Raw genomic sequence first — 26891 nt, forward strand, 5'->3', positions numbered from 1 at the left:
GCTTTTAAGTTTAAATGTTTGTAGGGTTCTTGAACAGAGAGAACAATATATGGAACGACAGAAAGATAGACAGAATGAAAGAAAGCATTATATACAGATGGACAATAAGCCAAATGATAGATGGACGGATGGATGGATGGATGGATGGATGGATGGATGGACGGATGGATGGATGGATGGATGGATGGATAGATAGATAGATAGACCTGTGTTGAATTTCTTTGCTAGTTATGCAGCCAACCAATAATGTTAGCATAGCAGCAGCAGAAAGTAGCAACCAACAGTATAGCGACCCAGTGACCTCCAACAATAATATCGCTGTCAGTGTGAATGGGACATTAAGTGGTGTTTTTTAGGGGCCGGCAGAGCTGAAAGTGTTTGGTCATCCAAAATATAGCTTTTACATAAGGTCAACAAACCCTCTGAATATCAATGTGCTCTTACATTCAGAGCTAAAAGTGACTTCTCTTAACATTACTCCCCTGTACCGTGTTCAAGGCTGGATCCACCACTTCGTTTGAAAGGTGCAACTTTAGCTGGTTCCTTGGGCGGGAATGTCTTGTTCTTCATGCACTGGCTCTATGCTGTCATAAAGCTGTTGACCCTGAAATGTGTAGAAATGGTTCCTGCCTGGTTTCGTTCCTAAGCCCGGTTAATTGTTCCCTGCGGTCTTGTCACGTGAGTCAGCCTCAGTGCTGAAGCATTAATTCACATGAGATTCTCTGAAACGGAGTCGTTTTAATGTGTAAATGACAAAAAAAATGCCCACACACATTATGCTTTTCCATTCATTACTTAATTCATCGGCGAGATAGTTGGAGACAGAAAAGGAGAGTTTCAGCCGCAGAAGAACAATGCGTATGTCATCAGCATGCATATTCTGTGAAGTCACTGTGTGGAAATGTCAAAACCATCTCATGCTCTAAAGAGAGGAATAATCAAACTGCTTTGCTTGTGAAATAGAGCACTAACCAAAGCAACTCCTCTGCATCCCCCTCTGAGTTTCCTATGCCATTATGCAGTTTTATCCTCTTTGAATATTTCTGAATATACTGATTGACAGTAGGGGGTGTCATTATCGCAAACTGTGTGAAGAATGAGTCACTGCTATTACACAATCAGAGAACAAAAGACAGGTGATTTTAAAGTATCTCACCTTTCATTAGACAAGGTTTCAGGACATACAAAATCTGGATGTAGACTTTCTTTTGTGAGGCAAGTTTCTGGAGTATTTAACGGAATTTTGTAAAATATGTTTTTACTACTGGTTTCTAATGCTACTTCAACAAGGGGAAAACAACATCAACAACAAAAAACCGAATTATTAAAGCTGCAGTCCGTAGTTTTTCCTCTTTGTCGCCATCTCTGTTCTAAATCTGCAATTGCAGTTATTCGCGGAATTATCAACTTTACGTGGGTTGTGCCTCGGCTTGTTTGTTTTTAAATAAATAAATAAATGTAAAGACCCTTTTACACCAAAAGTGAAATGAAAAAGCCTGTTACAGTAGAGGGCGTTCCGCACAATAAAAATAATACTGAACATTTTTTTAATACAAATGTGATGTTTATCTAAAGCTATTTTTGCTTATTAGTATGGTCGAATTGGATCATCAAAGGTAAGCAGCAAAGACTAGTTATTTAAAGTGAGATTAAAGCAGAACTTGGTAACTTTTTTAACTTAATAAAACTGTCTAGAAATCATTTGGATGGTTGGTGACTTTCCCCGCTCCCCCCAGCGTTCCCAGGCGGAAAACCAACCTTGCAACTTGGGGACTACCGTCCCGGCAAGATAGAAATTGGAAGTCTTGTGAGAAGCGAGAACGAGAATGAGAACGAGCGCGAAACACGAATTGCTTTACGGCAATTCGACATAAACACACACGCATGTATGATGTATTACCAGATTACCCACCTCGGTAGACATAGCTCCACACGATACAGTTGGCTTGCTCCGATCAAAACAAACGCACATGAGCAGCGGTAGAGAGGGGGAGGAGGCCGCCGCAAGTGAGTTTTTACGACCGTGTTGTGAAATATACGCCCCCCCCACAGCTGTAGGGGGAGCTCGTGGGGAAAACATGCGACAACAAAAGGGAAAATCAGCGAAGAAGTGACTAGAGTTCGCTAGAGTTGCCGAGTTCTCCTTTAAATACATAAAGTATATTTGTTAAATGTAACATTTAATTATTGCAGGTTTGTGTTTCACTGTTTTTATTTTCAGGAATCCGGAATCTGTTTTTGTGCAAGTGAGATGAGTAAATGCTCACATTTAGTCAAAAACTACAATAACCATCAATGTTCACATAGTGCACAAAACACCTCTGCCTCTTACTCCTGATTTCTCTCAACATGGGGACAGGAAAGATGTCAATCAAAAAATGAGTAACGTGTTACTTATTTGAAAAAGTAACTCAGATATTTGTTGTAAATTTAAAAGTAAAAGTAATGCGTTACTTACGTTAGTTTCTTGGAAAAAGTAATCTGATTACGTTATTTGTAATGCATTACCCCTAACACTGGTCATATTGCGATTTTGGCTTTATTTCGATTAATCATGCAGCCCTGCTCACGATACACAAAGATATAGCAAAAGATTGCCCATACGCGGCTGACCTCTGACCTCCTCCCTGTTGCGTGAAGGCGGGCACAGCGTGGGTAGAAGCCTCGCTTTGATTGGCTGGCGACAGGCTTATGAGTGATTGGCAGTGCTTAATGAGAGCCCAAGAGAGGTAACCCGACAGCTGTTTGTTTGTTGCTAATGAGAGACTGGTAGAGGAGAGAGAAAGGCTCACACACTGGAACTCTTTGAAAGAGGCTGCCTTCAGAGCGCCTGGCAGAAAAGAAGAAGTCCTACCTCTCCCTAAGGGCTGGGCTCGGGGTCTGCTGCAGTGAGCCGCTCTGGAAGCTCCTGGGTTCTGTCAACGCTGTTCACCGTGGATCGGATTTGATGTTTGCACAGAGACCAGGGAGATGCGGCTCGACAAAGCTTTGCTGTGTCTGTGATAATTAGGTTTAACAAGTTTGTATTGATCTTTCATAAAAGATGACTATATAAAGAAGACTTGAAAAGACAATGAACCATTTTTAGCATTTAGGTCAGACAAAAATGGGATTTTTGGCTAGTTTTTTCTATACAGAAATCCAACTTCTATTGTTCTTCCCCTCTGAGTTATATAAACCCCCCACAGCATGGTGGAAATAATTAAACGTGTAGTTTCCAACCAAATCTTAAACGTCTGTTGCACTCTTTCCGAAGGACAAACTGCCTGCTGTCTTTCTTTCATACAGACCTCCTCTCGGCTGGTGGGAGCTGCATGATTTTAACAGACAGCATCAGGTGGCATGCTGTTACACCTAGCGCTGGAAACATCTACCGTGTTGAAAACATACAGGGCTAAAAATATCGAGTTGAATCCTCAGTTTTGCAATGTAAACTCTGAATTAAGCATAGCAGGTTCTACTTTCTACTCCGCTGGTCTCATGACAATCAATAAAGGCCTTGGCAGACTCACTACTTAAAGCCAAAATTGGAAATTCTGACATTGTTATCTCCCACTTGTGTTGTAGTAAACCTTTGAAACACTAAAGAAGATGATTAGCAAAATGTCTGAGCTATTTTCTTCTGTATCATGAAAGTGGATGGGGACCAGGAGATGTTAAGCTGCAATAAGAACAAAAAGCACCATAAAAGTAGTTCATACTTGTGCTCATACTAAATTCAGATATCATATTTTGTGTAAAATCTTGCTTCAGCTTCAGTTATTTTTCAGTTATATTGTATAGAAAAGAGCAACTTAGAAATTCTGCTATAAATGTAGCCTGGCAAGCCAGACCTACATCAAGATGTTAGGTCTGGCAACTCACCATAGACACGGCTCAATCCGAGGGGCGGGATAAACGGCTGTCTTTCAAATTCCCTCGGCACGCAATAGGACAGCGCTTCAACCAACCAGAGCGTTTTCCCAACAGCGGAGCTAACGTTAGTTGATAGATTCAACTTTTGAATCTGGCCGGCAAAACTACTAACACATCTTCTTTTTTAAGAATGACTTAAGTGCCGTTCTTTGCACCAAGTCCTCCAGAGTCGCGGCCAAAGCCGATTCGAAAGACTGTTCGCCAGCAGCAGCAGCTCTTCTTTGTTTTCAAGTAGCAGGGAACTGTTGCAACTCTGTCGTCATTATGTTAAGCCCGCCCCGCCTACTCTATACACGATGTGATTGGCCTGACCCAATTTAGGTTTTTACAGCTCCGAAAGTCAACGGAGAGTTGCTAGACTACCCTGGCTGCAAAATAAATTTTGCTGCCGCTAGGGTGCGTCTAGATTTCTAGGCTACTATAAATGACTCTTTTTGTGTAATACAAAAGTTTTAAAAAGACATGAGAGCCAGTAAATGTGCAGTTTTAGGTGAATGATAACCTTAAATAAAAGGTAAACCTAAAATATGCTCCTCACAAATGTACGTTTTTAACTCCAAGATGAGAGAACTAAATTTCAGCATACAATCAGGACTACCAAATCACTGGTATTTGCATGACATTCTTTCACTATTATGGCTTTTAAATTATAATATAACACTTGTGCTAACAAAACACTAAGTTTTAGACACTAGCTATATTTACATCATGTACTCATTTTCCTCAGTCGGAATTTGGGGATGTTCCTCATTTGGAATTCAGATCTGATTTCAGATTCTAAAAATAAGTTCTGTTTATATAAACCCTAAACTTTAGAATCTGATTCAGTCGACCCGTTCAAAATCTGAGAAAACCACTGCAATAACGTCTAAAATGTAAGCTGACATTTATATCAGAAGAGCTTCTTACAGCAAATATTTAGTAAATATTAAAACTAGGGAGTGCAGTTTCGTAGAGGCTAGCAATAGAAGCTTTGAAAGCATAAGGTCCCACCCTCCTTTCCAACCCGATCGACCTACATACGACCTCACTCGTACGAATTGGTCGTGAGATAGCGCTGTCCTTTCAGAATGCTCTCCAAAGCCACGCCTCCTCCAAAACACATGATCGTGCACAGCTAGAGTAGAGTCTGCAAAGCGTCATGAGACGCCGTAAATTACCTCATGTCTCAAAGCACATAACATTACAATAATACTGAACCTGGACCATAGAAATACATAAATCCAAATCTGAGGACATGAACAACTCCGAACAGAACTTTACGGGTTGTTATCTCATAATTCCAACAGCATAAGCTCATTGTTTTGGTTCAGGAGGAACTGTAAAAGGTGTTTGTAGTGCTCGGTGACTGAGTCCAAAACTTGAAACTTCTTGTTTGCGACCGTTAAAACTACACTGTGTAATTTTTTAAGTTGATTCTTAGCAAAAAACACTTTGTTCTTTCAAAATCATATGTGCTCATTAATGTGTAATTACTTCTACCAACTAATAAAGTAGTCTCGTAAGCGTAGAATCTGCCATTTAGAATACATACGAGCGAGTCGCTTGAATGGCGGAAGCCATGTTGCGCCTCCATCTTGAAAATACATTAGCCAAAGAGGGACATACCTGGAAATTCAAGCTTCGCCTTTCGCGTTTTTACACTCAGTGGCACCGTGACGAATGCGAGGGGGAGATTACTCGCGACTGCCGGCAGATTTGAAATAATACGGCCACCGTAGGAGTTAAAACGCCTTCGGAATGGGAGGGGCTAGAAAGTAATGTTCAGTTGGTAGTCATAAACAATTTCACCACTAGATGGGAGAAAATCCTACACGGTGTAGCTTTAAAAAAGTACATTCTATATGAATGTGTGTGATTTAAATTAAATTTGGAAGTACTACATCTGCCATGTTGTCATTGTCATGTGACCTTGTGTCGCTTTACCGTCGCTTTAAATCCTCTCCCGTGGCCTCATTGGATAGGCCCTCACCCAAATGGCACACTTCACTTACAGTCTTGTGGCCGCCCGGTTTCAGGAGGGTGCTTGAGGGCGCCCACTTTTTGTTTGATATGCACCCTCGATGCACACTTTTGCCGAGCTGAACTAAAGCAAGCTTTGTTCAAAAAGGTGCGGACTCGTAAGACTGCAAGGGTTTAGGGTGCCATTTGGGCCAGGGCCAAAGTAAAGTATCCATCGAACGTGCACTTCAGAATCTCGCACCGAAGTAGTAGGTCATCAGGGTACTTTTTGCCTACTGTTTTATGAATACTATGAATTCAGACATACTACTTGTGTGTCTACAACTCTGCATAGACTCATGGAACACGCTGATGACATTTGAGGTATGCATGAGCATACCTCAAGGAGGGAAGTATGCAAAGACATATGTTGACAGGCAGGTAGAACATCCTATCATTGCATTCGGACCAAATGCAATGATTGGACAAACGTGTGGTACTGAGACTTCCACACAAGGTATATGTAAATTTTTTAATATTTAGACCACTTCTGTTATTAATTGCTATCAGGGTGTGAAGAGAGTTTCAACCTGTATGACAAAAAGTGTTAATGAAAAACATTGCCTACCCTAGCTTTAAGTCCTCTCCTTATCATTTCCTGACAAAAATAAACATAGGCAAGATCGTAAAATGTAAAATATATAAATACAGTATACGCATCATTGCACTGCGTATGTGTGTGTGCAAGATGTTTATAAATCCAATATTCAGGTTCAAGTGCATGCTTATTTTTTTCCCTATTGATCAGATTATTTCAGGTCTACTCTACACCACCCATTTCAATCCAAAGAATTTCCATTCAGATCGAGCTCAAGTGGATCGATTGGGGTGTTTACATAAAGGCTTTTTAATCCGATTGAGCGAGTATTTTATTCATTTGGTTGCATGCAAATGCATGCAGCTCAGCTCACCCACTCACCCTAATTTAAACAAGAAATAAACAGAGGCCTACATGATGTAGATGCAGCCGTAGATGTTTCGAATCTGTTGTTGCAGAGGGTCTTCATTCATGCAGCTGAACCACTCACATATCCATTCATTTCTATATATTCTCATTTTTATACAGTAGGCTATATTCATGGATGAGATCAGTCTTTCTCTTCACACAAACTGTTACACAATCTTGCATCCTGTTTTCAACATGAAAACAACAACAGCGGCTCTGTGTGTGAGTGTGTGCGTGCGTGTGCGTGTGTGTGTGTGTGTGTGTGTGCGGGGGCGATGGGGGAGTGGATTTATGGGGTAGATTAGGGGAAACGTGAACACGCTTTGCCAGCCGTGTGTACTTTCGAACGCCCGTGGGTGGCGCCAAAAGAGCAAAGAGCGCTCAGCTCTCAACTGTTGAATGCATCAAACTGTATTTGTTCATTGGATGCGATTCCAACTCGATCAATACTCATCACATTTTACGACCCAATTGCTCAAGATTATGATCCACACACGAGAAAGTAACGACACAACGAGCAGGGCTCTGTGGGTAACCCTTGGAAAGGTCTCAGTGCGTAAAAACGTTGAAGCCACCCCTTTAAAACTAATAACTCATTAAATGAAAAACAGATACTACAGACGTTTGCTAAAATGATCCGACTCATCTCTACGCGAATCGATTTCAATGTACCGGCTCAAAAAGTATAGGCTAACCATGTTTTTTTTTGGCGGATTGATTACTATTAGTATAACCACATTTTCACTGCAAATACTATGGTTAAACTATGGTTAGTGTAGCATAACCATAGAACCAACTTCAGCATTTATTATTATTAGTAGTAGTAGTATGTGTAAATCTATGTGTGTGTGCCAGGTCAGTTTCTTACAGCCAACTCAGCTCATTAAAATAGGCTATATAAAAATGCTATTTATAAAAAAAAAGTAGCAAGTAGCCTAACTCACTTTAATTAGGCCCATCAGTCAAATCTTCAGTTTAGTCCAAAGCTCAGACCACATGATTTCTCGGTTCAAAGAGCGAGGATCCCTGTTCAAAGCTCAATGACTCGTAAACTGCTCAGACCGATTCAGTCAGATTCTGGTTTTGTGAACCGGTTCAGACAATTCATTAAAATATTCCGACTCTAAAAACCCCGCTAATAGGAAGCAATGAAACACACACACACACACACACACACACACGCGCGCGCACACACACACACACACACACACACACACACACAAGCAGATATGTACCATGTATATTAGGCTATCAACAATTATACTATTTTCCAAACCAAATTGTGCCTTTTTCATCAAACAGCCTGTGGCGCGCGAGAGCCCCACCTCCACTCGCTCTGCGCGTCCGCCTGCGCGCGCTTCTAGAGGGGAACAGCGCGCGGTGCTGAGAAATCTCTCCACTCACTCTCTCGCATGCATAGAAATGCAGGATTAACCCTGTGCGGAGAAGAACCTTGTGCCAAAACTACGTTGATAGTCTACTTCTGAGGAAAGCGAAGGGGGTAAACCCGAATCCATACGTTCTGTCATGTACTGTTACATTTTTACATTATTTCCGGTAGATTATGGTATCATTCGGTAAAGAATAACGAGGAGCACTATCAAATTTTGTGAGAAGCTGCACTCTCCTAAAACGAGTGTTTGAGGATTTATGGACTGAAACGGGGGGAAGCTGCTCGGTTTAGAACCGTTTCTGTGTTGAGAAACAACAGCAAAGACATTTGAACAGCCATCATAAGCCGTAATTTCTCATTCATTAACACTTAAATGAGTGCCGACGTTATCAAACTGACGCGGAGTCGTGGGAATGGCGTGGAAAACAGCGCGGCTACTTATGGATTGTTTTCCAACGGAAGGATTTGATGTTTTCTTGATGTGTGGATTCTTTAAATCAGGTGTTTAGGGGTCCGTGTAATCTCGAAGGAAACATCAGCTGTAGTTGATCCTCAGACGAGAAGCCTCGGTCTTGGCAGGAGAGAAAAAAAAGTGATCGACGAAGGTAGGCAACGAACTTTATTGTCGCCTCTGAAAAATGAATAAAGCTGAGGGGAAGGTTCGATATGTCGATGGGTCACATTTAAATATTCGACACACCACGGCGATATGCCATTGCAGAAACTACAGGCGTTTTTAAAGATAATGTAGCCTATTGATGGCAGTGATTTGTGCGCGAGCCCTTATTATTTCGATATTTTGACCACATTCGGATGGCGTTTATATTTTCCAGAATCAATCGGAGTGCATATGTTTATACACAAATAACCAAATGGCACTTGTTTGTTACCGCTTTAGTCGACACGACGCGAATTCAGGAATCTTATTAAATAGCGCAGTAAACGGTTCTGCAGATCTTTTGCTACGCATTTAAGCTGCAGAACATTTATTCGTAATCCAGCTGCGATAAAGATAGTTGACGAACGACCAGTTGAATGCAGGCTACTGTTTGCTGCGCGCAACTGCAAGTCATGTAACATTATTGTCGTTTAAAAACTCGCCATCTAGCCGCACAGGGTTAGATTGTATTCAACAAGGCTGCAGATATAAAGGAAATCGCAGTGGAGCGCCCACCTGGGTTGGCTGGGTCAACAGCAGGATCAATGTTTGGTCAAATCCCTGTAAGGCTGATTACAGGATTCCCCCTTCCACCATCTCCACCCACAATCCTCTCTGAGCTCGAAGATGCTTTCGATGATGTGTATCTACAAAATGGGGTTTAAAATACAAAATAATAATAATTAATAAATAAATAAATATAGAATCCTTTCGTAGCCCCAAGAAGATGATGATGATGATGATAATAATATTAATAATAATTATTGTTGTTATTAGTAATTGTTAAAACATAAACACAATTTTTTTTTTTTTTTTTTTTGCAGTTATCAAATAAGAAATTATACTATTCTTAATTACCTTATGCAAAGGAAATAAAAAAAAATCCTGTGTTGGTCCAAAACTTATATTTTTCCTTCCAAAAAGAAGAAGAAAAAAATAGTGTATGATCTTAAACAGCCATTACTGAATTCAGTTGTCTGTAAAATCGCACAGCATTTGTCCATAGGTTGGACTGATGGGTAACTGATTCAATTGGACTGAGCTGAAATGCTAAACCTGTTGAACGTGAATGAATGTGATAACAGATGATTTACAACACTGCTGAAAAATAAAAGGTCACAATACTTAAGGGAAAATGAAATGTCTGCATGAACTATCAGTCTCAAGAGCAGAGCGAGAATGACTTCCGAACTTGTTTAGGGTGGAGTTCGCCCATGTTAATTTCTGAAATTGTTGCAGGTATATTGTGCAGTGTAAGCAAGGCTTGGAATTACAAGTCTGAAAGTGCTTGTGCTGTAATTTCAACAGACCTTTGAATATTCTCAGCGCTGTGTGAGATTGATACACTGGCTGAATTTGGCTGGTTTTCGCTTAGATCGTTTAGGTGTACCAGCGTTCACTAGGGAGGCAGTCCACAGTGAGCATATGTTCTGTTCTTTGCCTCTCCACAGACTGTATATTTAATGTTTTCATCCACATGTTTTCTGGTGCTTACACTTGAGTTCAGAGCTATTATACCACCAACCCTTTGTTCATGAGGCACTCTGAGTTGAAAATCAACAGCCCTTAAATAGTTTGTTGAGTGTTTGTAGACTCATATCAGGATGAGATTAAGTGCTTATGCTCTTGGGGTGTTTGAAGAGTCTCTTATGTAAAGAGCGTTGCCGTGTGTTACATTTTAAATATTATTTTGATGATTTGCTGGATTCATGTATGAATCTGTGTCAATTTGTTGTAGCTGTTGAGGGAGTGGAAAACATGACAATGGCTTCTACAACTCGTCAATGAAAGCAAGCTAGCAAGTGAACCTCCCTCTTACACATTTCTTCTACAAAATGTTCTCACTTCCCTGTGAACCACCCATATAACCACCCACACATTTATACTCGGTGGAAAGTTCAGCCAAACCTGTCTGTCAGAGGACAGATCATAGACTAAGAGACCCAATTTCAGTCATAACCCACTTTTGACAAAATGTGTTGTTATTGTGCTTTGTCTTTGTAGGGCAGTGCAGCGTCAGTGGATTTCTATTCAGTTTAAACTGTGTGGTTACAAATAATTACATGCACTAGTCAATGATTTGCAGCAGTATACTTAAAGCCTTTTTAAGTTTATAAATTATGGAAGAAAAAAAACACAATGCACCAAAAAGCTGCAAAATGGCGTTTTATTCACTAGGACATAACGTATGGGCCAACATATACTAACCGTTATGAGTATTTTCACACATCTATTCTATAGCAGTAGATTCAATGTTCAAGTCTTACCACATTACTAGGGTCCACCTTCCCACTGCCATGAGTGCAAGTTATTGCCTGGGCCTTCAGAGGCAGTGCTTTATGCCACAGTCCCTAATCATGTTTTTACCCTATACACTATCAGCACAGCTACATCGACAGGAGGCTGCCCTGCAAATGCAAAAAGAGGACACATCAATACCTGGGCAATTAGTGCATCAATACGCTGCACTCCCAATCTTAACAGATACAGAGGAATTGGATTTCTGATTGGATTTCTATGCATTCTTGTGTTTAGCTATTTTGTATAACACTTATTTACTTTCCTTTGGATCATGGCCGCTTGCAAAGCCTGTATTGATTCTGTTTTTACTCATGCTCCATTTTAGACGTTACATGGATGTTTTGCATATAAACATAGTCTCTAAAGGCCACAGCATTAAGTGCCACAGCTCAAAAAACTGTCCACTGTCCTTTAAAGGCACAACATCTCAGAAAATAATTAAACTCTAAAACCATTCAGTGCTTAAAAAGGAGAGAAACCTGGATCCAGGGGAATACAGATCAAAGCAGATGCTAAACTACAGGATAGTGATTAATGAGGAGGCCTAGCAGGTTGAAAATCAAACATGAGCATTACAGTGTGTAAATTAGCCTGAAACTTGTGAGCCTTGATAGGAAAGATATTTTTTCCTCTGTCTTGAGTAAATCTGTACTTTGAGATAAGGGCTGGCCTTTAGGTGCTCTGTGACCCGGGAGTGCAGCATCTTAATATACCAGTGTTTCCGAGGGGAATCTTTCAGCCTACTTTCTGTGATGCTGAATGGTTCCTTTGCTGTGTTAGCAGTATTCTTAGTACCTTTTGTCTCATCAGCACTTTGCATTGAGAAACTGCCTATTTTACGTTATGGGCCAATCAAATGAGTGTAACCTTCATTAAAGGGAAGTCATCCAAAATAATAGCCCCATCACTGGCTGTGAATATGTACTGGATTAAGGGTATGTTGAGGAAAGTGCATTATAAACTGCGTATAAGATGGTTTAATTTATGTTGCAAATAGTACAAAGCTTGCTGAGCTGTTGTTTTGAGCCTAACAGTAACCCATACCTTCTTATTAAAAAGCCCATTAAGATGTGTCTTATTACGTGTTCTAAATCATTAATTTTCAAAAGCAGCTTAGCTTGGACAGGCATTCAAAAGGGTGCTAATTAACATTTTCCTGTGTGGTATTAATAGGGATGATTTAACTTCCAGATTTAAGCAAAGAAGCATTGTTGTGGCAGTTATGCTACTAAATCATTGGCTGAAGTTGAAAACATTAACATGGTTTCAAACACCTTTATGAAAGACATTTGTACAGTAAGCCTTTCGTCACATACAAGTAATTGTCTGCTCAAAAATGAGGATGATAAATAATGTAAGATAATGAGAGAGGATGCTTTTAGTGGTGTCGGGGGAAGAGCCATTTTCCGGAGAGCTTTTACAACTCTTAGCCTTGGATTTAGTGCTCACAATGTGTACACAAAACAGTGTGTGCTTTGTGATTTCTTTTTCACCCATGGCTAGTCCATCAACAGTAAAGTAAGTTAAAAGAAAAGAAAAAAGGATGTTTGTTTTTCTCTGTTTATTCAAAAGAGTACCGCGTGACACACTTGTTTATGATTTAACATGTTTTTCACAATGTTTTGCAGACTGAGGTGTTACCTCTCCGAGGGCCCATGGATCTCCCTGTGGTGTTGTTTCTGCTGTGGGGACTGTTACTGGACTTGCTGAGTGGTGCGGTGGGTGGCATTCTATACCGCGTACATGAGGAACAGCCTCCGAGCACGCTGATTGGCAGTCTGGCAGCTGACCAGGGGCTACCAGACACTGGACACCTGTACAAACTGGAGGTGGGCGCTCCCTATCTGCGGGTGGATGGCAAAACTGGAGATATCTTTACCACTGAGATCCCCATAGACAGAGAGACACTGAAGGATTGTCGTAATAAAGGCAAGCCCTGCTTTCTGGAGTTTGAGGTGTCCGTCACAGACCTTATTCAAAATCAGAGTCCACGGCTGATAGAGGGAAGGATTGAAGTGCAGGATATCAATGATAACACACCACAATTCCCCTCACCTGTCCTTACCCTCTCAGTTCCAGAGAACACCCACATGGGGTCACTCTTTTCAATTCCACTGGCCACTGACAAAGATACAGAGAGGAATGGAGTAGCTGACTACACCTTAACGGCAGGACCAGAGGCTGTAGCACTCTTTGGTCTGCAAGTTGCAGAGGACCGAGGTGAAAAATTGCCTCAACTCATTGTGTTGGGAAGTCTTGATCGAGAGCTAAAAGACTCCTATGACCTCACCATCAAAGCTGTGGATGGAGGCAATCCACCTCGCTACAGCAGTGCCTTGCTGAGGGTTGTCATTGCTGATGCCAACGACAATGCACCCACATTTGAAAAATCCTCCTACGAAGCAGAGGTTGCAGAGAACAGCCCAATCGGACACTCCGTGTTACAGGTAAAATGGCAAACATGCTAAGTCAACCTTTAGATCCAAACAAGGCAAGATAAATTGTCTATTGCATCATGTCAGAGTGTGAAATGTTAATGAGCACTGCTGTCCCAACCTCCCAGCTGTCTGTTCTTCACTTTGATGCTTTACATCAATGGATCGGGGCCAAACTTACCACATTCACTTTCTTAAATTATTAGAATAATCAATTTTGATCATCACATAACACACTCATTTGGTAAAACAAAACAAAAAAACAAGTAGATAAATTACTATAAACTATTTTAATCTACTATGTAGATTAATTTGAAAGAGATTATTGAGATGATCTGATGATCTGTATAGTTTGTTTTTAAGGAACCCCACTCTCTATTGATAGCATATGCCCCAGAAATCCTGTTATGCAATACTCTGACTATGTTCCCAGTTTTGTGATATAAATAGATTCCCTGTGTTCAAATACCCAACATTTAATGCCCAATGTCTAATGAATGTTGTTTTGTAGTCTTGTCCTATTTTTGTAAATTGTCTTGACTATGTGTAAAATCTATTTTATTTTAGTGTTTTATATTCTCATTTATTTCAGTCCAATTTATTTAATATTTTCTATTGCAGGTGAGGGCTAATGATTCAGACATGGGTCCTAATGGCGAGATTGAATACACATTACATCAGGCCATTGATCCTGTGCCAAAACTGCTCCGGATAGACCGCTCATCAGGCATCATATATGTCAAAGGCCCGTTGGATCGTGAGGAGATCAACAATTTGAAATTTTACGTTGTTGCACGAGATAAAGGTCCCTCACCCAAAAGTTCTAAAACGTATGTTTCTATTGATGTGACGGACCAGAATGACAATGCACCAGCAGTGGAGATTCGAGGCATTGGTCTTGTGACCCATAGTGATGGAGTAGCAAATATTTCAGAGGATATGCCAGTTGGCACAGCAGTGGCATTGGTACAGGTTTCAGACAAGGATGAGGGAGAGAATGCCGTGGTGACCTGTGTGGTTGCAGGTGATGTTCCTTTCCAGCTTCGGCCAGCCAGTGATTCATCAGTTGACAACAAGAGGAAGTACTTTCTGCAGACCACAACACCCCTGGACTATGAAAGAGTTAGAGACTACCGGGTGGAGATAGTGGCAGTGGATTCAGGCAATCCAGCTCTGTCCAGCACTAACTCGCTGAAAGTCCAAGTCACTGACACAAATGACAATTCCCCCATTTTCTCACCAACCCTGTTTGAAGTAGAGTTTGCTGAGGAGAACCAACCAGGAGAAAAGGTGGTAGATGTAGTTGCCTCAGATGCAGACAGTGGCACTAATGCAGAGCTTGTCTACAGCATTATTGCGGACTCTTCAACAAGGGGGCTTTTTGAGATTGACCCCAGCTCAGGCGAAGTATGTGCTCGAAGCCCTCTTGATCGCGAGCACAAGGAGCGCTATGAGTTCCGTGTTACTGCAGCTGATAAAGGGGTTCCGAGTCACAGGGGTACTGCCACAGTTGTAATTAAAGTACTTGATCGGAATGACAACGATCCTAAGTTCATGCTGAGTGGCTACAGCTTCTCAGTCTTGGAGAACATGCCACCTCTTAGCCCTGTTGGTATGGTGACAGTACAGGACATGGACGAGGGTGAGAATGCTCAAGTGCAACTTTCTGTGGAACCGGATGTGGGCAAATTTGTGATCCAGAATGGTACTGGCACTATTCTGTCCAGTATCTCATTTGACAGAGAGAAAGAGAGCAGTTACACATTCCGGTTGAAAGCTGTAGATGGAGGGGACCCACCCAGGTCATCCTACGTTGGAGTGACCATCAATGTTCTCGATGAGAATGATAATGCACCGGTTGTCACTAAACCATCTAACTCATCCTTTATGCGTCTTTCTCCCATGGCTGCTCCAGACAGTGTTGTAGAAGTGGTGGAAGCAGAGGACATTGATTCTGGTTCTAATGCTGAACTAGTATACAGCATTGCTGGGGGAAATCCACATGACCTTTTTTACATCTCTCCATCTAATGGCGAGATCACACTAACAAAGGAACTAACTCGAAAACATAGTGGTCTGCATCGACTGGTGATAAAAGTGAGTGACAGAGGCAAACCATCCCGCCATGCTATTGCCTTGGTACACATTTACGTAAATGAAACCATTGCTAATGTAAGTTATGTGGAGGCACTTGTGGGGCATAGCTTGTACACCCCACTGGACATGGACATTGCAGGTGACCCAGATTATGGTTTGGCTGCCCAGAGAAGCAACATTGTATATGGCAGTCTAGCAGGAGTGGCGGGAGTGGTCACTGTGATTGTTGTGGTGGTCTTCATCAGGCATCGCCTTCAAAGAGAAGCAAAGAGTGGTTATCAGGCTGGCAAGAAGGAGACCAAAGATTTGTATGCCCCCAAGCAAGGGCCAAAAAGTGGCAAGGGGAGAAAGGGTAAAAAAGGTAAGCCACCAAAGTCACCTAAACCTCTTGGAGAGGACGAGGAAGTCAGCCTTCAAAAGAGTCTGAAATTTAACCTTGATGGGGTCAATGACAGCCCCAGGATCCATTTGCCTCTGACATATCCGCCTGGAAGCCCTGACCTAGGCAGGCACTACCGTTCCAATTCCCCATTGCCCTCCATCCAGCTCCAGGCCCAGTCCCCATCTGCCTCCCAAAAGCATCAGGCTGTCCAGGAGCTCCCTGCTGCCAACACCTTTGTGGGAACAGGCGGTGATGACAACTCCACCGGCTCAGACCAGTACTCGGATTACAGCTACAAGACCAATCCACCAAAATACAGCACAAAAACGGTACCAATCTTTTTCTGATTTTATATGTATAATGCGGTGATGGGGGAAAATGGGTTTTGCAATTACTATTATGGGTCATTCCAACATCATTTAGAATGGTACTTGTGCTAAAATAGTGGGTGTTGATATATGAACATTTTATTTTATATATATATATATATATATATATATATATATATATGCTAAATATTATTCTCATTTGAATAAGTGTGTTCCCTGAATTCCCAGTGTATAATGTGAAAAGACCATCTGGCATACAAGAATCTGTCTGTTTGAAAGATGTCAAAAATGACTCTTGTATTACATCATGTTCCCTGTATATATATATACTCTGGTCACCAATTCACTGTCTGTGAAAATGCACTTCAATTTACTTTGTGAATAGACAATTACAAAGGTTCAGTCATGAAATGATTTCATTGCACTTGATGTACAGTGTAGTGTGGTTGAGTGTAAAATGTCCATATTTGCTAGAGCTCATGCTTTCTCTGATTTCTAATGTAATCTGATCTACCCAGTGAGAGGTGCCCATCTGACCTGCTGCTATTGAACAAGTCCAAAGCCATTTTCTTTGGCTCAGATGGAATGTCAATCTGACCCATTCAGCATGTTAATTTCTGTGTAAAACAATTGTTTATATGATGTGGAGCGAGGGGAAACGTGAGAAATTTAAAATTGAGTATAATATCCGGTGAGAGTGGAAGTAAAGTTTACTGGGCAGAGGAGACGGAAAGCAAGGGCACATGGGTCCTGACTCCATCAGTACCAGTCTGGTGTTTGATAAAGCCAGCAGATGCTAGATGACAGTCAGGGTGAGTGCAGGCCTTGCAGACTCACTGACTGGGGAGAACAGTTACCCACGGCATCTCCCACACCGTGATGGACAGCATATGGCATGGAAGTGACAATAGACTCCAGCTATGGAGAGTGTGCTGCATTGCTGTGTATTGTTTGTGTGTGTGTACTTCTAGGTTTCTGCATGCACTCATGTAATCGTTTGTGTGAATGTGGGCTGAGGTTCCTGTGTGTGGACTGGTTTCAGCAAGTCAGCCTATTTGATCGGATTCCCGCTTGACGACAAGCATTACATAAATTGATATTTGTATCTGTGAGAGTTAACTGATAGGCACATAAACAAGGGACAGATGTTGACTCGTGTGACATCTCTTGGCAGATGTGAACTCGTGAGGAAACCCCCTACATCCCATCCAAAACCCACATCAGGCTTAACAGATTGACCAAAATAAAAAATTAAAATCTCAGCCAAACTGAGTGACAGATGTGCAGAGTGGAGCATGACAGAGCGAATGGTAATACGCTCACCGATGACTCGTGCGTGTGGCAATGTGCTCAGGTGCGTGTGACAGCCTCGGCTCAAGCTCTCCCACTTTAAGCTCTGATGAGTGTAAACACAGTGGCCTTGTTTGCCGTTTATTGCCAGTGAGGATTGAGCGTGATGACTGGCTTCGCTGCTTTCCTTCCTGGTCCGTAAAAAAAAACTCATTAAGAGGAGTTTGTTTGTTCGGAAAGACTTATCCTGAGGTGTGAAAAAAAAACTCAATGCTCAATTCACAGGGGCATGGCCTGACTCCGTGAGGAGAGATTTGTTTAAATGTGTTGCTGTGTGGTGTGTTTGTGCATGTGTCTTTCACAGTTCATAGATCTTCCCAAAACTCTCTCCCTATAACCTCCAAATGTGTTAGACTGTGTGACAGTTACCGAGGGGACTGTATGGATTTATCCAGTACAGTGCTGATAATTAGCTTGGTCATGGCAAAGATCTAACACCTTTTTAGTGACATGTTCCTCTCTCTCCGGAACAGCCTTGAGTGAGAGACATTAGCACACAGTCGGGATCAAGGGAGAGACCTTCCCAGTTATTTTTAAGTGGGCGTGATGAGAGCTTGTGAAGCTGTAAATCTGTGCTTAAATTAAATCCATACAATTAAAATGCCTTATTAGATGGAGATAACACTCCGTTTTCCCCTCTCTATACCATCGGCTGCCCTTCATCTCCAACTGGAGGGAGGAGGATTGGAAGGTAGGGATTCAGGTTGGATTTTGGGGTGTGCTTTAATTAGGGAAACACATCTCTTAAGTTTGCAAGAGCCAGTGTGTTGGAAGAACACTCATAAAACAGTTTGATTGTTTGATTCCCTTTGTGTGTCGCTACTTGCAGTAGAATTGAGCTAGATGCAGTCCCAGTGTTGCACTGTTCTTTATATATATATATATATATATATATACTTTTTTAAATGTAAATGAAAATAACAACTATTTTATAAATTACATTTCCTAAAGACAAAATTCACTAAAATTTCCTAAATTCACAACTGACTTTCACATTCTGACTTGCAATTCAAATTCACTAAGATGTTACATGCAGATGTTACAGTAGTTGTAATATTCTATTTAGATATATCTGATTAAATAAATATGTGTAGGATGGTTTTGGGTTTGAGTCAAATCTCTACCAAAGCACTTCAGTTTATCGATTCACTGGTAAGCTTCAGCTCACACAGCTCAAGAGGGGCATTTAAAGGCATAATTGACCAATAATTTGCATAATGTGAATGTTAAGAATTCATGGTGTTATTCAAACACAACTCCAAAAACAATGTTTGCCCTTAACAAGTTTAACACTGCCTTACTTCTCTCCCAAACGTATTTGTTCATCCATTGTATTATATCCAGGCCAGTCGGGTCATTTAAACCGGTTGCAATTATGTGTGATGCAGCAAATGGTGCAGAAATATCACACTTCACCTTTAATTCACTAATCCATTTTTTATTTGATTTCCCAGCAAAAATAAGTATTGCGATACAGTCAGACAATACAGATAGCATGTTATAAAAATTTCTCATACTATGATATAAGATTATAAGATTCAGCTCACCCTTACTCTGTCAAGACTGCTTTTACCATCCAGGGGATTGCAAAACTAAGTAAAAGCAGTGAAGTGAAGGCTAGCAAAGCATTGTAGCTAAAAAATAGCTCCAAGCCAAGCCTTTTCCTGCTATCTCCACTCCATCTCCCTATCTTCATATCTACCACACACGTCTCAAATTCTCTGGCAAGCAAAGCTTTAAGATAAGAGGATCTACCATAAAAAAAAATGTTACTTCTCTACAGAGCATTCTTTCGTTCTCTTTCTCTCTTTTTCTTCTTCACTTTAGTACATTATGCACTCTATATATAACGAATCCAACGTGGCCATAAATCAGCCCTGGTACTACCAAGATATATTCAGTACCTTTAGAGCCCCCTGCTCTTTGTATGGCTCATCTCCTGCTCACATATTCTCTATGTGAGGCAGCCCTGCCTTTATGGAGGCTGCCTCAAGGCCCTTCCCAGAATCCCACATTTTGAGCATCTGCTCAACCCAGCTCTGGCTAATATCCATAGCAGAATGCAGCCGTAAACCTCAAACCTGGCGCCCACCCTCTCTCAGATCTCCCCTCTGTGAATACAGCCCATAATACCCTCAGACTGCTCCTCATTAGAGCACAATACTGCCGGCACTCAGCTCCCTCTCGGTGGACCAATCTACTGTCAGGTGCGAAGGCCTCACAGGCTCACGCTCAGCGTGAAGACAACTGCTGCACTTACAGAAATTCAAGATTTCAAGGCACCCTCCCTTCCCCCAGCCTGCAGGAGCAAACAACTAAGCAATTATCAAGAAATACTTTGCAATGATATTCTACTGAGATCACTCATACTGAGGGAAATTAGCACAATAAGGCAATTCCATTTCAACTACAGCTGGTGCACTTGTGTCAACACGGCAGATGCCATCTAGACAACAGGAAGGGTCAGATATGCATTCTTGTTTGTACAGAGTCTCACGAGAGGGTCTCTCTGGGACTAACAAGTCTCTGCAGGCACTTATGGACTGACTGGTCTTGGCTGACACTTCAGAATCGATTGACCTAGACAAGTGCTCAGGGATTTAGTGCACTGGGCAGACATATTCCAAATGAGTAATCTTGTCCGGTAGTGATAAGACTGTATAACCACAAAGTTCTTTACAGTTCTTTCTTTGCCATTTTGTAGCCAAACCACATTTTGGCCAACAACCAATTTTAGTATGTTCAAGCCGGTTCTTCTGCCAAACTGATTCACTAGATATCACCACTCTGTTGGATCTCTACTTCAAATAAATGAGACCGACATGACATTTTGAGTTTGGGCTAATCGATTCTCATGATCTTGACAAGCACACTGGGATGGGACCTGCAGAGCTGACACAGTAGAATTGGATCATCTCTCTCTGTCTCTCTCTCTCCCCTCTACCTAAATCTCAAAAGGACATAAACTCTTTCAAAAACTTGGGATTTGAGTAGTGGAAATGCTTGCGTAAATCTTTATGCCTCTGGTCCAGTCCTTATATGCTTTGTTGGCAAATCTAACATCCCAATGATTACCTGTTAAACGGGATTACAGCCCCAACCCAGGAGGTGATTCACTGGCAGGAGACTGTGTCTCTGTCACCGAAGGAGATGGCTGATGTTGTTGAGCTGTTCGACAGCGAAGCGCAGTGCACCACAGCAGCACACAGATGTGCGACTAATGATAGTGTCGTCGAAGACGAGGATGACAATAATGATAATGATTATGGTAATATGCAAGTGTTCACAGTCAGATTCATTTCCTCCCAAATATATTTCTGCACACAACCACAAGGAGCCTAATTTATGCGAATGTTGTCTGAGAAGCATTTTTCTACATGGGTGTTTACGAAGCGATGTCATTTTTTTTCACTGCGCCAGAGGCACAGCGCTCTGATTTCATCATATTACATTCTTGCCTATAATATGAGAAGAGAAAGCTACAATAAGGATGAATATAGATAGGGTGGGCTGACACAATTATGAACAATTGTCATACAAATAATAGCGATCATTATAGTCCACTTTTCATTAACACAGGAACCCAGCCAACCTGGATAATACATTATGGTGCTATATTGATAAAAAGTACCGTAAAAAAGACATTTCATGGCATTTCTACATTGGCTTATTATAAATTTGGATGGTCATATGTGATTGGAATTTAAAGTGCACAACATTCACAATCAGCTAATTATGTAATAATCGTGACAGGCTTATAGACAGTGAAATTCTCTCTAGCTGTTTGCCTGAGCAGATGAAAGGCAGTGGTAGTTGTATTCTGTGCCCCGTTTCATTTCACTGCTGACAGGAACGCATTCTGTGAGCCACCGATGGTCAGAATCGCACTTAATAAAAAATGAGAAGCTCCTTTAGGTAAAGCTATGTAGAGGCTCAGCTTCCTGATGGCATTGCCTTTAGCTCAAATATTTTATCACTGCTCATTCCAGCCTCCTTTACCTTCCGCCAGGCAGATTAGTGCTTTTATCAATAAGCAGCTTAGCACCAATGCTCCTCTCAATAATGTGCTATGCCATTTCTCTCCTGCTGCTGTAACTCTTAGATGATTCTCTTTCTTTCAGTCTTCCTCTATCCCATCTGAGTGGTTTTACTTGTTTTCCTTAACATTGGTAGATATACAATGTAAAAAGCAATTGGTGAAAAAAGTTTAAAAAAAAAGTTATTTTTCAGGTTCTGTCAACAAATGTCTTGAATTGTCTTTAAAGGGATAGTTCCCCCCAAAATGAAAATTCTGTAGGAGCCAAGATTCATCAGGCTCAAATTGAGAAAGAATGGTTGGGAGGGAGCATGAAGAATCTTTTTCAGACCTTAAATTCATTGAAAGTCTTTGGAATGTGCTGGAGGAGACTTTACAGAGTGCTTGACTCTTGCATTGTCAAGACAATATCTTGACCAAAAGTTTATGCACCTCTTGATTAGGGATGTTAACTGATGACCGATGGTTGACCGTATCAACGTTAACCGATCTAAGTTGTCGGTAGTCGGTAAAAAAGAAAGAAAAAAGTGATCTCTAAATTAGGCTATTATAGACAGTGGACTAAACGCTACTACAGTTAGCCATCTCATTCCAAGATCTTTTTTGTGAGAAGTGAACAAATCCCTCACACTCAATTTTTCATAATTCGCCTGTTTGTACTTAATAAACCAATAAAAACATTTGGCGCGAGGTCACAGCGTTTGGGTTCGCACGCTCACAAGGTTTGCAAAAAGTAAAGGCTACAGGGTAAAACACTTGAGGTTAGAGCCAGGGCAGATGACAGGATGAAGCGTGCAAAGAAAAGTAATGTGTGGGACCATTTCACCAAAAAGAATGACACAGATGTAAGTTGCAACTTGTGTGATACAGTGCTTAAATACAGTAGTAACACATCATCTATGATGTATCACCTGAAAACGCGACACCCGCAAACCTCTTTGGGTGAGAAAGGTAGCCAAAGCCAACCTACCGTGTCATCTATGCTAGCTGTTAGGAAATGTGACAAACAGTGCTCAGAGACTATTACCCAAAAGATATGTGGAATGATTGAAAAAGACATGCTGCCCCTTTTTTCTTAAATGAGCCGCGGCAATGTTTCAAATTAGCTTCTAACGCTAGACAAACGCCTTTATTTTCAACGCGATCACCTTGTACCCAAACCATTTCGAAACTAAGGAGCCATTTGTCCTCCGATTACATACAAGCTCCACGGCGCCGCGTTTGCGGGACTCATGTTTCGCGCTGTAGGGGATTTTAAAAAAGTGACGTGAGTGGAAGGGCGGCGCCGGGGCAGTGTGTGTGTGAGCAGGAGGCAGAGCGGCATAGAGATGCGACAGAGTTGCGAAATTGCAGGCGCGGCTCGAAATGGCTGTTATTTCAAATAGCATAGCATATTTTAAACTAATCGGTTAACCGGTTTCAACCGGCTAATGAGGCTCGGTGGTCGGTCAAGAAAATTTGTTTTCGCCATCCCTACTCTTGATGCCATTCATGTCTGAAAATTAATCTTCATGTTCCCTCCCAACCATTTTTTTTTTTTTTTTGACCATGCAAAATAATACTATTAGGGCCAGGAATAAAAAAAAAAAAAAAAAAAAAAAAAAAATTATTGAGTATTTATTGAAGAAATAAGCTCATACCTAAAATTGCAGTGAGTGACAGTGCTAACCATAATTTGGTGTTTTGTGGCTGTACGGTATTATTTAGACATATTTTGTTGAGGCATTTTTCCCCCATATTTAGATGCTGGGTTTTTGTAGTGAAATCTGGCAACATTGTCTCTGAGCACTGAGAAGAGAGAAACATCTCTGATGTGCATTTAAATGCATCATTGACACTATTGTACAATAAGAAACTCTTTGTGAATGCAACTTTATTTAGGCTAGTTGGGGCAACATTTGAGGGAAAATTGTCAGGGTTTTAATGTAGATTCAAACAAATTCACATTTATTAGTATCTGTGATTCAAATAAGCACTGTATGCTAGATAAAATATAATTACTTTTTACAGTGTACTCTTGCTTCAGTTTTTACTTCTGTCTTTTGTGTTCTATCTCCCTGCCTTTGTCTCGCTTTATCTTTCACTATGCAAATATAAGTTATTTTGCTCATTCAAAGGCCAACAAGGCCAATCAGATTTCTGAGGTGTCAGTAATGAAGTGACTCATTCTCTCGGTGTGATGAAAAATCAACTTTGCATGATGTAATTGTCTCGTCATGGGCTTTGCATGATAACTGTGAAGCGCATTTCTCCGTTTGATGGGTTGCCATGGAGAAATGGGCAACAGCTCTGCATTTGCTGAGGCTTATGTGGAAGTATTGATGATATCAAAATGGAAGACACTGTAAATAAAAAGGCAAACAGTCTCCCGAAGACTGAGGATTCCCCAAGTCTCATATATTTCCATTTCTTTAATATGATTTTCATATTTGACAGACTGAGAAGATCTTGTTTTGCCATCTCGCTAACAATAATTCATTTCAAGAAGCGCTGAGGAAACCACCAGGATCGCTGATAATATATGTTTTGGAAGTTGACCTTCCCACCAGGCTTCATAACTAGCTTGACCATCTAAACTAACCAGGTTGAGTAGCACAAAACCAGCATGAACCAACCTGAAGAGTCATGCCAGTCTAAGATGCTTTTGTCAGAGAGGAAGAAACCCCAAAAATGGCAGCCATTTTACTGCATTTTCAAGAAACTTGCTTTTGACTCTCTAAATCCAACAGGAATCGTTTTAGTGGACACTGGCCCCAGTCTCGCCTGTGGGTCAGGAGGAAAGTTTCAACTGCAGAGAGTGAAGCGAGGACAAAGGCCTCTCAGACATCTCACACCATTAAAGTGGTAGAGATCTGAACACAATCCATTAAGTTCCATTAGAGAGGGATACATTCACACACGTTTTCGCACCTTAACAGTCTTGCAGTGGTGTGTTGTTACACTTACAATCAAGTTTCATTATTCAGACGCTTCATTCATATATAATGCAAGTTACAAACTACCAAGAGAAAACGCGGTTTCATATTTGGCCATGATACGTGTCACAGCAGAAAAGACGCCTGGGGGCAGACTTGGTAAAGCTTCACTTTTATAAACCTGTTAATTTCACTTACAGCAAGTATAATCCTATCATGATTGCAATTTGCATTGGAAATCAACAGGGCATGCTTTGTGTACAGGAAGAATGGCAAGAAATGAAGAAACCTGCAGCCATGACGCGGTGCTCTAATTCTCTGGTTTTGAGCTGTCAGTGATTCAATCATGCATCACACCCTGGCACAAACAAACAAGAAGATACAACTAAATCAATTCTTCAAATCCAGCATTCATCGTCAGAGGCTTGTCAGTCAAGCCCCTCGACAGCCCCAAGATGGCCTCGCTTGTACTGAGGTGTCAACGAGCAGACTCAACTCCTGACCCCGTCAAAATGCAAGTCCAAATAACATCTTCCTCTCTTTATCTCCACCCCTGAAGAGAACTGCTACATAGTGCAGTTTTGGAGAAACCAGCAAACCAATTATGCTGAAATTGTTCAACCCACATCTTCAGCGGCAGGCGTGTTTAAGGCCTAGTTTAATATCCGAGGCTTCAAAACTATGCGTAGTCATGATGGAAAACATTAATTTTCTTGTGTCCTGGATTGGAGAATAATCCACTTACCGGTAAAAAAAAAAAAAAGTGTGAAACTACAAAAAAGTGCAGAGGAGATATGCTGTTGCATAATTCTCTCTCTTGCTTTTGCTGGCTGACATGAGCAGTGATCATTATTTCTCTCACTGTCTTCACCCCACTGGGAAGGTAGGATATTAGAATATTTCATGAATATTGAGCTCTCTCTGGCTTTTTGGCAGTGGCAGAAATTATGTTTGCTGCTGTTTCATGTTGGCAGTAAAAGGAACAAGACTTAATTGCATAAGTCTATAAAATGGGGTGAGAAAGAAGAGCTTCTGACAATGTGAATTGTTCTGATGCGCCTCATTGTAGTACTCTCAAAAGCAACAGCGTCAACCCGAATATATTCCAGGATTAGGGGGAAAAGAAAGGAGCGTTGAATGCGTTCAGACACAAGCCGGCTCTTTGAGTGCCCCGAAGAATCAGTCTTCAGTTGTAGTCGTCTGCGAGATAAACTTTTTAGGTTCAACTTGACGATGTGGTAAAACATGCTCAAATCCCCCTGGGATCAAGGAATGGTACATTTGTAATTTTATATTGGTCTGTGTACGGGGTGTTGATTTCTATTTAAATGGATGATATTTCTTACAACATTGATTCCGGAAGCTTTTCCCCCACCCCCCTGCAGATATGGTCACTGGTGTTGAATAACATGGCTATACTTGATCCAGATCCAATATTTTCCACAATGTTGGAATCCCTTGTCCGACTAATAACTACCAACTGGTGTGACAGAGAGCAAGAGAGAAAACGAGAGACGAGACACGCAGAGAGAGCGTCCACTACAGTCTAATCCTTTATTTCCCATGGTAAGAGATTCTTCGGGTGAGTGCTCTAAAGCACATTTAGAGATGATTATTTGCATGGCAGTCTCACGCTCTTATCTGGATAGAAGGCATGTTTAAACACAAAGGCCACTGAGAAGAGAGGCAGAGATAGCACTGGACAATGCACCAGTGATAATTATCTGTCCAAAAGCACTTGTCAGGATGATGAAATCCAATTAAAGGGCTTTTTAAAAAAAGCCAGAAAATGGGATAAAACCACGAAGTTGATGCACAGATGGTGGTCCTTTAGGGAAAGGATGATTGTCATCATTAGCTCTGTCATCTCGCACATGTTTTGCGTGAAATTTTCTTGCCCTCGCATTCTCAAGCCACGAACCTCTGCAACACAGACAACACGCAATTGCTGCACTGTCAGCATAGATTAGACAAACATCCAATCTCTTTTACTTATGTTTTTCTGTTTCCATAATATGAGAAGATAATTGATGATAATAACACATCATTATCAGCGTTATTTCTATGACTGTAATCAGAATGCAGAGTAGATGCCCTTATCTGCAGTCGCTGACATGGCTCTCAGTTGTCCAT

The 26891-nt window shown here is 41.2% G+C and overlaps 1 protein-coding gene across 1 annotated transcript in view; it reads left to right on the plus strand.

Annotated features, from left to right (window-relative positions):
* The first annotated feature begins 8304 nt into the window (after positions 1–8304).
* Positions 8305–26891, plus strand: part of pcdh1a (protocadherin 1a) — a 78006-nt gene continuing 59419 nt past the window's right edge. The window contains exons 1-3 of the mRNA XM_084401437.1: positions 8305–8860; positions 12843–13661; positions 14271–16457. Coding sequence (XP_084257563.1) covers positions 12870–13661; positions 14271–16457 — 2979 coding nt within the window. The 5' untranslated portion in view covers positions 8305–8860; positions 12843–12869. The remainder of the gene's footprint in view (positions 8861–12842; positions 13662–14270; positions 16458–26891) is intronic.

Source organism: Rutilus rutilus (genome assembly GCF_951802725.1).
Source record: "Rutilus rutilus genome assembly, chromosome: 25".
Classification (NCBI taxonomy): Eukaryota; Metazoa; Chordata; class Actinopteri; order Cypriniformes; family Leuciscidae; genus Rutilus; species Rutilus rutilus.